Source organism: Miscanthus floridulus, chromosome 1 (assembly GCF_019320115.1).
Source record: "Miscanthus floridulus cultivar M001 chromosome 1, ASM1932011v1, whole genome shotgun sequence".
NCBI lineage: Eukaryota > Viridiplantae > Streptophyta > Magnoliopsida > Poales > Poaceae > Miscanthus > Miscanthus floridulus.
The window spans coordinates 81,706,304-81,719,128 of NC_089580.1; the positions used below are offsets into that span (position 1 = coordinate 81,706,304).

The 12,825-nt window shown below is 51.0% G+C and overlaps 1 protein-coding gene across 1 annotated transcript; it reads right to left on the minus strand.

The window, feature by feature from the left end:
- Positions 1–8,605: 8,605 nt before the first annotated feature.
- Positions 8,606–10,368, minus strand: LOC136459509 (expansin-A15-like). The gene is made up of 3 exons (XM_066459359.1): positions 10,303–10,368; positions 9,365–9,488; positions 8,606–9,243 (listed from the first exon to the last, which is right to left on the minus strand). Exons 1-3 carry the CDS (start codon positions 10,366–10,368, stop codon positions 8,606–8,608), a joined length of 828 nt encoding a protein of 275 aa, XP_066315456.1.
- Between the last annotated feature and the right edge of the window lie 2,457 nt (positions 10,369–12,825).

A 12,825-nucleotide genomic window follows, 5' to 3' on the forward strand; every position in this document is an offset into this window, starting at 1 on the left:
TTGGCCATCAGCAGTGGCCGACGCAGAGAAGCTAGTCCGCCGCTGTGAAGGTTGTCAGTTCTTCTCCAAGAGAATCCACGTACCAGCACATGAGATCCAGACGATTCCAGCTTCCTGGCCCTTTGCATGCTGGGGACTGGACATGATCGGGCCTTTCAGACCAGCTCCTGGGAAATTTACATGCGTCTTCGTGCTAATTGATAAGTTTTCTAAGTGGATAGAATACATGCCTCTAGTACAGGCGTCCTCAGAGAAAGCCGTTGCATTCCTCGACCAGGTCATCCACCGTTTCGGCGTGCCCAACAGCATCATTACTGATCTGGGTACTCAGTTCACCGGGAACGCTTTTTGGGACTTCTGCGATGAAAGGAGCATAGTTGTAAAATACGTCTCGGTGGCACATCCTAGAGCTAATGGACAAGTTGAGCGGGCAAATGGCATGATCTTGGACGCATTGAAGAAGAGGATGTACAGAGAAAATGATAAAGCTCCTAGAAGATGGCTCAAGGAGTTACCAGCCGTTGTCTGGGGCCTCCGAACTCAGCCCAGTTGTAACACCGGTGTCTCACCATACTTTATGGTTTACGGCGCTGAGGCAGTCCTTCCACCAGATATAGCTTTCAGATCAGCACGGGTAGAGAACTTCGACGAAGGCAAGGTCGACGAAGTACGGGAGCTAGAAGTCAACAGCGCAGAAGAGAAAAGGCTTGATTCCTGCGTACGCACGGCCAAATACCTTGCTGTTTTGCGCAGGTACTACAACAAGAACGTTAAAGAGCGTTTCTTCGTGGTCGGGGACTTAGTCCTGAAGTGGAAGACGAACCAGGCTAGCGTCCACAAACTCGCAACCCCATGGGAGGGACCCTACATGATCAAGGAAGTCACACGTCCAACGTCTTACAGGTTAGCTCATCTCGACGGCACGGACGTACCGAACTCATGGCACATCGACAAGCTTAGACGTTTCTATGCTTAACTGCTGAGATATGTACTCTACTTGTATTTTCGATTTACTTTACTAAAGCAACTATGATTTCTCCGACCACTCTAATGTGTCACTCCGAATTTTATGGTTATTCTAACTTAAGGCAGTACAAGCCGACCACCACTCCTTCTACGGTTTTCGGAGCAGGCCCTGTCTCCGGTTCCTCCCAACACGTGCACGGGATCTGCTCTCTGCGTTGCGGGTGATCGGCAGGTCCCCTCTGGTTTGACTTGTCTGCGTCCACGTATGCACAGGTCATAGTACCTCATACTCCGACCACATGCCAGACTAGGGCCGCACAAACTTTTCAGGATGATGTGTCGAGCAAAACGGTACAACTAAAACAGAACGTTAACACGTTCCCACTTAGTTACACCAACAAAAAATTTCAAGCTTAAAGTGCGTTTTGTATAAAACAAATAAGCTTATAATGATATACAGTTACGTTATTACAAGCTTGCCTGAAAAGGCTCAAGTTTACAATAACACAACTATATCCTCCTTCTACAGCTCTAAGCCTATTACATTGGCTGGTCGGGGCGCATGGCATTTACTGCTCGCCGCCTCCGATACCCTACTCGAGTCTCGGGGACTCTAGAGTTAGTCAAGCTGAAGGGGATGGCCCCGCCGGTGCCTGGCTGGTCGAGACCGCAGGCTTCGCTGGTTGGCTTGCAGCTGATGACATTTCCAGCTGGCTTGTCGATGGCATACCTTGCACAGGTGCTGTCCCACCTCCGCACAGGTTAATATCGCCAATTATCCTTGATGACAAGTCCAGCTGGGCCGTCCGGAGCTCTTCGGCCTTGTCTGGGTCTATCTCCTTCGGGTACCCAGCTTCCAAGCGTTTGAGATCAATCAGGGGGTAGTGAGCACGCACCATGCTTAGCACATGGGCGCCCGTGTACTCGCCCGCCTCCTTCACGAAGTCTTGGAACCATCCCCATGCTTGCTTGCACCTCTCGACCAGTCCGAGCTGAGGCGTCCTTAGCTCTTCCTCTGTGAGCGCCGGGTCGATAAGGTCGAGGATGGGCACAATGCCAGTTGCCATTTCTTGGCACCGCTTGCTCCACGTGTCCCGCTCCTCGACGGCCTTAAGGCATTGTGCTTTCCAGTCGTCACGCTCCTTGATCACGGCCTCAAGGTGCCTCTTGGCATTGACTTTCAAAACTGAAAACATTACAAGACATCAAACGTGATGACACGGCAAGGCAATGTGGGCAATTGAATGAGCAAGGCGGTCTGGAGTGCTTACTTTTCAGGTCGTCCTTCATTCTATTAGTGTGGTCTTGGAGTTCCGACTGGCGGCGTGCCAATTTCTCGTTGTCCTCCTTCAGGCGACCACATTCTGCAAGCGCGCGGCTGTTCTCCCCCTGGAGGTGGGTCACTTCAGTTTCTAAACCTGCATTACAGCTATTACTGCCGAGAACAAAAAAAAAACACAAGTCCAGCACTTGCTATGATACGGTGAACACTTACCTGTTTTCTCCTGCTCTTTGTTTTTGAGCTGGCCGACCAGGTTTTGGTTCTGTGCTTCTTGGTTTGTCCTCTCCTGGTCGGTGGCTTCAAGTTGGCGCCGTAGGCGTTCCACTTCAGCCGTCAGCTCCTTATTGGTCTTCATGACTACTTCTATCTGGTCGAAGCACCTTTTTCGGTACCTTGCAGTTTTCATCACGTCCTGCATACAGACAAGCTACGTCAGACAGTTCGACTACACAACAGGTTTAAGGACTAAAGCCAAATATACCTGGACTTCAGTCACCAGGCGTTTGGTCGCTCGTTCAACTCTTAAGGTTTCCTCGGCCTCTGGGATCTCTTCGTGCATGACCCATTCGTCGTTCCGATAGCGCGATACATATACATGTTGTCGTCTATCTTGAGGACGCCCCAGGACTTCTTCCACTTCATCGTCTTCAGCCTCCTGTTCGGGAGGCGGCAGTGGTCCGGAGTTCGCAGACTCCACGACCACCAGGGCTTTCCCACGAGCCGTCGCGTCGGCAGCCTTGTTCTGGGCAACTTCTGGCTGCTGCCCCTCGGCTAGGTCCAGCTCCTGTGGTGCTGTGGTATCCGCCTCATCAGGGTTTGTGCTCGGAGCACTTGTATTCTGCTCGGGGACTGGCATCTGGTCGTCCGCCTGCTGAGGCCCAGGCAGAGTCCCTGCCATGGGCTCCTCCATGGCTGGTTGCTGAGCAGTTTGTCCCGCCGTTTTTGGAGAGGACGTTCCGCACCCAGCTAGCTGGTCGGGGCTTTCGGTGGACGCCGATCTAATACATTCAGAGACAAATTCAGAAGACAATGTCATCCAATGCAAAATGCAAAGCTTACATCCAAAATATATATACTTACAGTTTTGACTTGCGGAAGGATGTGGCGAAGGAACGTCTCCTCGACCGCCCCTGCTCTGCTTGCTCGGCAGTTTCCACCGGGACTTGTTCAACCTCCGGTACGGGCGTCGGAGGATGATGCGGCATGTTCCCTTCGTCTGTGCTCTGTGTTGCCGTGGTCGGTGCCGTGACCACTGCTGGCACAGAGGAGCCACCCTGCTCCGACGGCCCCACCTGCCTTCTCCTCTTTCGGGGGACGAGCCGGAAGATGTCCGCATCCTCTGCTTCGTCGTCCGACTGGGAGATGATGGCTTGGCGTCGTTTGCTGGTAGCCAGACGCTTGCCGGCGGCTCTGGTCGAGGCGTCCTCAACGGTCTCGAGTACCGCCCAGTGAATGCCGTCGGTCCTGGCGCTGGTCTGGGCGGTTGGTCCAGTAGCTTGCGGCCATTCTACACCGGGGGGAGGCGACACAAACACTCCTGCCCGGTCACGGCCATTATACTGAGACACAAAATGAAGGAAAAGACAGTTATTTTCTTGATGCAACATGACTTTACAGTTAAAAGGAGGCGTCATTTACCTTTGGGGGAGGGCGAGCCAGCTTGAAGGCGTGTTCAATGGCGTTTAGTGCAACATAATTGGGATCGGCCAGGTTGAATAGCTCTCCAATCCTGGCCTTGATCTCCAGCTTGTCGAGCGGCTCCTTTCTGGTCCTCGTCGGATCAGCGCCTCCTTGGTACTCGAAGCCGGGGTGAATCCTTTTCTGGCACGGCTGAATTCTTCGGCTGATAAAGTTGCCGACAACGCTCGGGCCATCAAGCCTTCCCCACGGAATCAACCCGAGTATTTCGGTGATCTGCTCCAAGTTGTCGGGCTTCTCCGACCAGCTGCTTTTCTTCTCTGGAATCAGTCCCACATCGCACAGAGTGATGGTGTTCGGCTCTTCACGGATGTAGAACCACTTCTTGTACCACTCGTCCAATGAGGTGTTCCAGGGGCAGTGCAGGTATTGAGCCTTCATTCCGTCGCGCAGGTTCAGGTAGACGCCTCCGGCGATCTTCGAGCCACCGCTTCCCTTTTTCCGAAGGCAAAACAGGTGGCGAAAGAGGTCGAAATGGGGCTGGAAGCCACCATATGCCTCGCAGAGATGGATAAAGGTAGAGACGAGAAGAATCGAGTTGGGATGCAGATTGCAAATCCCAATCTCGTAGTACAAGCAGAGACCCTGAAGGAAAGGGTGCACTGGAATCCCAAAACCCCGTTTGAAAAAATCTTCAAAGACCACAATTTCACCTGGTTGTGGATCGGGGAAGCTTTCTCCTTCGGGTGCACGCCATCCCGCAAGTGCCTTGTTGTGGAGCACTCCCATGGCGATGAGGTCCTCGATGGTTTGCTCGTTGCTCCGCGACTTCCACCATTCCTTCGCCATGACCCCGCCTTTCTTCTGGGCGTCTCTCTTCGCCATTAGTTCGTCCTTACTAAGTGGGTGGATGCGGGAGACCGAGGGGATTGGTGATGATTTTTGGGGAATAGGGTTTGGCAGGAGGAAGAAGAAGGTTGCGGCGGCGGATGACAATGGGGAATGGTGCGGGTAAGTTACCAGACCTACATTATATAAAGCAAAAGGGGCACCGTCGTTTCGTTCTCCCGAGAATATTGGGAGTCGTGCGCACGCGCCGCAGACGGTTGTTCACACAACCTCGAAATCTGCGCCAATAAATGCGCTCCTTCGTTAACAGTGTACGCGCCTCTTCGTTGATGGTGTAAGAGGGCCCACACTGACACACCTCAATACAGGTGTCACCGACTGTTTGCCAAAAAATAAAAAATAAGAATAAGAAGACAGAATGACGTACTATACCTATTTACTTTTTTGACCAGACGTGTCAGACTGGTCAGACTGGACTTGGCAGAGAGTAGAGAAAAATAACTACACCAAATAATAGTACAAGCAGCGCACGCGATCGTGGATTTGCTCTGATTGTGCTCGGGTACGGCCCAGACCACTACCGTGCTCGGGTACTGTCCGGATCACTTTTGTGCTCGGGGACTGCTCCGACCACGGTTGTGCCCGGGGGCTGCTCCGATTATTACCATATTCAGGAGCTGCTATGACAATTGCTGTGCTCGGGGACTCTCCCGACCACTTCTTGGAGTTTTGCTCTCCTCGGCTACATGTGATTTGTACTCACATACAATTGAGAGACATTTATTTTGGCCTTTGCTACAAGGCTCATGCTTTGCATTCCAGCAAGCTCGGCGACTACGTAGGTACGACGCACCTGCCGGTGTATCTCGTTTGGCATGTACGGTAATTTGATTCTTAACTTCAGCGGAGTTTCTTTTTTAGACCCTGGCACCACGTGCCTACGTCACCTCCTACCAGGCTCGGGGACTAAGTGGGCACACTTCACCTTGCGGTGAATGTGTTTGTTTTTTCGACCCCTACGCTTCTGATGTTCAAGGACGCTATGTTTCAAGACCACTTACATTTCTTTTCAGAAATACAAGTGGGCACACTTCTCAGGACAAAAATCTTTTCTTTTTGTTGTAAGAGCACCATACATTCTTCGGACAACCTACTTCTCCGGTGTTGACGGTGGTCGGAGGCGTCAAGAGTCCAAGCCTCGCTTGTCGGAGAAGGTGAAAATGGCGTGTCGCAGCATAATACATGATGCTCGGGGACTAGCTATGGGGGTATTAACCCCTATACCCTTACGGCTAAGCTTGGGCTGGCCCGGATCGATGGGTTCAGTCCACCCGAAAAACGACGTGCGGCTCGGTCCACCTGATCGGAGTCCCGCACAAGGAATCAAGACGGATTTGGCGACCAAGCAGGATCCTGGTCGGTTAGAATAGGAATTCTTGTTCGGCTACATATGGCAATTGTAACTGACTAGAATTAGTTTCCAGATCTGTAACCCTGCCCCCCAGACTATATAAGGCGGGCAGGGGACCCCTCTAAAAAACATCTCTCATTGACATACAGCAATACAAATCAGACGCGGGACGTAGGTATTACGCCTTATTGGCGGCCGAACCTGGATAAAACCTCGTGTCTGTCTTGCGTCACCGTCTTGTTTGGGGCTTGCGCATCTGTCTGCCGATAATCTACTACCTTGGGCATACCCCTAGGTAGACTGCCGACCATATTTCGTCGACACAATTAATGCATAAAATCATTAAGATTTACAATATTATTATTAACAATGTTGGTCAGAAAATAACAACATCATAATCATGTCAAAATATATTTTTCTCCATTTAAATATCACGTTGGTTCAAAATAACTGGAGAATAAACAATTTCTTTAGTAGCGGAAACATGAAAAAATTCATTATCTATTTTTCAGAAGCATTAAACTTTTCTCAAATATTCTCTAAAAAATTATCCCGTTGGTTCAAATTTTAACAGAGATATTTAAAGTAGACAAATATCATCAAAATCTGCTTCTGAAAATTAAATAAACTCGGTACTTTATTTACTGTTCATTGTGGCCCGGCCTGCAACTACAGTACCGGCCCAGCCTGCCACAGTAGCCCACGCACGCGCGCTGCCCACACCTAGGCCAGAACCTGGGCCTGGGCCGAAAAAGCAGCCTCCCGCTCGCGCCCTCTTGGGCCTGATTCTGGCCCGGTTGATCTGCGTCGTTCGTTCCGATCGGACGGTCGCGCGCGCGGATAAGGAGAACAAAACCCCGCTCGTGACCGGCCTGCCTGCCAAAACCCTAGTATCTTTCACTCTACTCCCCTTCCACTCTCTCTTGTCGAGCGGCGACAGCGGCGGCGGCCACGGTGGCCATCAGCGTCGGTGAGGAAGACTGCCACCGGACCAAGTCCGGCTCCCCTTCCTCCTCTTCCTTTCTCTTTCTCAGCCCCACGAGCGACAGAGCGCAGCGGAGCTAGCGAAACGGTGGAGCGGGCAGCCATGGCGCCGTCGTCGGCCCCCTCGCCGGCGTGCGCGCTCCCCAGCGGGTGAGCACACCGCTGTCGAGTGGTCTGGCCGCGGCGCCCCCTTGGCCGAGCCCGGGCGAAACAGCTCCCCTAGCTCGGCCTTCTTCCCCCGCGCCGGCGAAGGGTCAGCCCGATGCACGGCGAGGTAGGTGCCTTTCCTCTTCTTCCCCGTCCCCTTCTTCTTTTGAATTTGGATTCTTCTTCTCTTATCCAAACCGGTGTTGGGGATTGGGTTTTAGATCTAGGGTTAGAGTTCGGAATCCGACCCACTGTTCTTCCTCCCCAGAGGTTCTTCACGGGTTTAGGGTTCAGCTTTGATTCTCTTCTAGGTCGAATCCCTCTTCTTTTGTTCTTTGCTTCACCCAATTAGGGTTAGGGTTAGGGAACCCCTTCTGTCTGCTCAGATCCGAAAGGATCTAATTCATTCTTTTCTTTTCTAATCGTTTCTAGTCCCTTCCCCTCTTCCCCTTCTCTTTTGAATTTTCTTTCTTTTCTTTTCGGAGTTGAACCAATTTGGGTTTGGGGTTAGGGTTAGGGTTTGACTCGGAGTGCCGAGACCCCTTTCTATTCTCTTCTCAGATCTGAACACCGATGTTCTTTTCTAGCCGTGCGCCGGCGAAGATGGCAATGTGGCACCTTTCCTCCGGCTCGGTGGCGGTGGTGACCGGCAGTCAGTGACACCCGCCACCCTCCCGGTCTCTTTTCTATTTTCTTTTACCCGGTTAGGGTTAGGGTTTTAATCCGAAACGGATCGAATCCTTGTTCTTTCTTTGATTTCTTTTCAATGCTTTACCCCATACTAGATCTACACACTGGCAACCTTGGCTCTGGTACCATTGTTAGATACAACAATGTCTCTAAACCATAGATCGGGGTAAGCATCTTACTTAGGGTTCCTCTAGTTCGTCCTGGCGTAGTTGCGCCGTAGCCTCGTGGACGCCGGTGTCGAGGAAGCTCGGCGCGATGGAGTCCAGCGTGGTGGAGACGATCTAGAGGCGACGGCGGAGTAGGTGGAGCTTCCCGTCGCTGGCAGCACTCTACTTTAGATCGGATTAGTGTTTCTCTGTAGGTGGTTACGGCGGCTCAGGTCAACCTCGTAGTTAGAGCCGTGATCCTCATCTATCTTTTATAGTGCTATGCGACAGGGGCTCGCCAACCATATTAGAGTTGGGCGCTCCCGATCAGGACGCAAATCCAAAGGCCCAATAGACCGTTGGGCCTATTGGTGGAGATCAATTAACAGAGAGCTCTCTCCAAGCTAACTACCTACTGATGCTATCCAAAGAGATGGGCTCGCTCCGATCCTAGGCTTAGTAGGTAGGCGAGCGCTATATATATTCCTGTAGTCAGTAGGAGAACTGCAAGTTGCTGGTGAATGACATGCCGAACACCCAGTTCTGCGGCACGACGTTCAGGAAGACGATGGTCTGTCCGCCGGTGAACGTAACGCCGAAAGTGAGCGCCTGGCCGGCGATCGCGGCAAGCGACTGCCAGTTGGCGCCCCAGTTCCTGCTCATGGGAACCAGGTTGGTGTTGGAGCCCTGGACCCAGGCGCTGGCCACGGAGCCGCTGCCACCGACGTTGGAGATGAGCACCAGCTCGTAGTAGTTGAAGCCGGTGATGGTGAAGCGCACGCCGCCCTGCTTCGCGCAGGACACGCGCTGGTACAGCACCGGGATGATGCCGCCCAGGTAGATGCCGATCTGGAGACACGCCGGCTGCGACATGTCGAAGTGCGCCCGCGGCGGGTTGCACCAGCCGCCGTCGCTGCCGGAGTAGGCGTAGTTAGGCGGGCAGAGGTTGGTGGCCGCGACGGTGACGGCGCCGGCGCCCTGCCGGCACCACCGCGCGTCCGTCTGCGGGTCGCAGGAGATCTGGTAGCACTGCCCGCACGACGCGCCGTCGTTGTACAGGACCTGGCTCAGCGCCGCCGTGTACTGACCGTAGCCCGTCGCGTACAGGTTGCCGTACCCGCACGCCCCGCCTGATCGATCATGTGGCAGTTTACATACTGGATGAGAACTGGATCGGAGCGCGACATAACATGCATGCAGTGAAATCTGAAATCTACTACTATACGTAGTAAGCATGGGTAGGGTACGTACCCATTGTGCCCGAGGCGTCGCTGCCGCCGTAGAACGTGGCCGTGCCCCTGGACCAGGCGTCGACGGCCGACGTGGCAGCCAGCGCGACCACCGCGAGGAACAGCAAGGCCAGAGGTTTGGGTGTCTCCAATTACTACCACCCTTAGCTTTGCGTCTCAAACAGTACAGCAGGATCCAGTGCAAGTGAAGATGGATCACACGAAGGACGAAGCTCACGATGTAGGGATCAAGGAACTGTACGTCCGACGATAGGTGCTGGTCTTCGATGTGGTTGCTACAAAGTCACTGGCCCACTCGGGTGGTCGATCGGTACTTAAATAGGAAGGGTTCGAGTTCGATCGAGCTGACGGGCAACAGCTGAATCCAAGCGATCGAGATCGAGGGGCGCACGACGGCACATGAGCGCGCGCAGCGACAGTTGCGCTGCGCATGCATGCCGATAGCCGATCAGATTCAGATCGGCGCTGCAAGTGCAAGTGCATGCGTGCATGGCGTGGGTGCGTTTCTGGTCGAGTGCTCTTGCTCTCCGCCCGCGCCCGGCGGACTCTTGTTAATTCAGGAACGTAACATGCGCGCATGGCCGGCCATCAAGCAACCAGTACACAAGATTCTGATCTGCGTGCAGTTATACTCCCATTCTGGCCGCGTCCATCAAAGTCAGCTCTGACACCCCGATGGAGGCGCTTGTCAAAACAAAGGGTTGAATTCCGTGGAGGCGCTTGTCAAAACAAAGGGTTGAATTCCGTGGACACAAGAGATGAACTGGCGGTCGTCTATTGGACGCGTTGATAAGTAATAAGAAGAAACTAGCGCTGATAAGCAACAACTCGACAGATAGTATCCTAGCATCGCCATCGCTCCGACAAGTAAACCCATCTGTTATTCGATTCGAACATGGGCACATGCCGGTCACGTGAGGCCGGCGGCGGTCGACGTACCCAACGGCCAACCCCCGCCCGCCCTGGCGTCGAGGCGTTGTGGAAGGGGAAGGGGCCATGGCCCATGGATCGTGCCGAGATGCTGTGTGATTAATCATTAATAATCCTTATCACTTGGTCAATGTTTTTGCTTAACGTACGAGTGGTAGCAAGTTCACCGTGCATTTAGTCCTGTGTTGTAAAAACATGTCGTAAGTGGTTAGAATCTTTTCCTATTCGTCATCTGTGATTAATATAGTAGCACTACTAGAGAACAGATTTTAGAACGATGTTTCAATTTGGCATTAGCCTCGGTATTTTTTGCCCCCGGGACTAAAGGATCCTTTAGTCCCGGTTGGTAATACCAATCGGGACTAAAGGTCCCTGCCCAACGGTCGTCCGCGGGGCAGAGATCTTTAGTCCCGGCTGGTATTACCAATCAGGACTAAAGGTTTACCTTTAGTCCCGGTTGGTAAGCTTTTAGTCCTAGTTTGGGTGATGCCCCGGGAATAAAGATTAATCTTTAGTCCCGGTTTGGACCTCTAACCGGGACTAATTATCCCGGCCTATAATTCAGCTCATTTCTTCCTCCCCGAGCCCGAGCCATTCCATTCAAACTCACTGCCTCTGTTCTTCAGCTTGCTGTTGTTCTTGCTCTCTCCCCCTCCATTAGTGTTGCTCTTCGATTTTGGAGGTAACAAACTTAATCCTCTTATGTTTTATCAGTAGCTTATCTCATTTTGCGATATAGATGCATGTGTAACTTTATATGTTGGACTTTATTATGGTTTTATATGTCATTTTTAGCTCAAAATCACATGATGATTTGCATATATGTTTCGATAAACAAAAGTTAAATTAGTTCATCAAAATCACGCCTCACTCGTCCTCACTGGAGCACGCGCCATCCTCGTCCCCGGTGGCTTACGTGATCTTAGAATTAATTTTTCCATGAAATGAAAAACTTAGAAAATTATTAGAAAATTATAGAAAATCCGTACTAGTTGAACTTGCGGACCGTGTTCAGCTCGGCAAGCATGTTCTCTGCCGAGCGGTAACGGATGTCAAGGAGGAGCTTTGATTCTACGAGGGAGAGCGGCAACGGTCGTGGAAGACCGTGTTCCCTTTCTCGTAGAATCGGAGCTCTTCCTTGGCCAAGTACGGTGCCGTCCGGTGGAGAAATGCTCGCCGAGATAATCACGTAAGCAAGGTCAACTAGTACGGATGGTTATTTATTGAAACATGTTTTTGAGCTATAATTTGATGGATATTTGATAACTTCAGACCTACAAATGTCATCTACAAATGTTACTATCCTCGGCAACCTAAACGTCCGCGAGCTCGCCGATATCGAGCAGGTCACTTAGAATTATTTTTTTCATGAAATAAAATACTTAGAAATCATGCCTTTTATTTTTTAGAATTAAATTTTCCATGAAATGAAAAACTTAAAAAATAGTTAGAAAATTGTAGAAAATCCGTACTAGTTGAACTTGCGGACCGTGTTCAGGTCGACGAGCATGTTCTCTGTCGAGCGGTAACGGACGTCAAGGAGGAGCTTTGATTCTACGAGGGAGAGCGGCAACGGTCGTGGAAGACCGTGTTCCCTTTCTCGTAGAATCGAAGCTCTTCCTTGGCCAAGTACGGTGCCGTCCGGTGGAGAAATGCTCGCTGAGTTGATCATGTAAGCAAGGTCAACTAGTACGGATGGTTATTTATTGAAACATGTTTTTGAGCTATAATTTGATGGATATTTGATAACTTCAGACCTATAAATGTCATCTACAAATGTTACTATCCTCGGCAACCTAAACGTCCGTGAGCTCGCCGATATCGAGCAGGTCACTTAGAATTATTTTTTCCATGAAATAAACTACTTAGAAATCATATCTTTTTTTAGAATTAAATTTTCCATGAAATGAAAAACTTAGTAAATAGTTAGAAAATTATAGAAAATCTGTACTAGTTGAACTTGCGGACCGTGTTCAACTCGGCCAACATGTTCTCTACCGAGCGGTAACGGACGTCAAGGAGGAACTTTGATTCTACGAGGGAGAGCGGCAACGGTCGTGGAAGACCGTGTTCCCTTTCTCGTAGAATCGGAGCTCTTCCTTGGCCAAGTACGGTGCCGTCCGGTGGAGAAATGCTGGCCGAGATGATCACGTAAGCAAAGTCAACTAGTACGGAGGGTTATTTATTGAAACATGTGAAATCCGTACTAGTTTTATTTAAATATATCATTTTAGAAAATATGAAATTTACACTAGTTTGCAAAAAATAAGTATAGAAAGTAGATGACAACTGGTACCGGATCCTCGGCCTCTCGTTCGGTTGCGAAACGACTGAGGCCAAAACTCCCTCTCATTATCTACGGCAAGTGTAAGCGGAATATTATGATGGAGTACCGAGTCAAGAGACAGGGACCCAACACGGGTCGTGTTTTCTACAAGTGCCCGAATCGCGATGTGAGTTTCTTACGCATTTTATAATTATGGCTAATTGACCTTCTTTTCTTGAATATTTTTGACTAAATATTTTTTGGCT

Excerpts from the sequence above, each read along its gene's own strand:
- LOC136459509 (XM_066459359.1), bottom strand. The coding sequence starts at position 10,368 with ATGGGCCATGGCCCCTTCCCCTTCCACAACGCCTCGACGCCAGGGCGG. Across the intron at positions 9,489-10,302 it reads GGGCGGGGGTTGGCCGTTGG|ACACCCAAACCTCTGGCCTT; the intron begins GTACGTCGACCG and ends TAGTAATTGGAG. Across the intron at positions 9,244-9,364 it reads CGACGCCTCGGGCACAATGG|GCGGGGCGTGCGGGTACGGC; the intron begins GTACGTACCCTA and ends ATGATCGATCAG.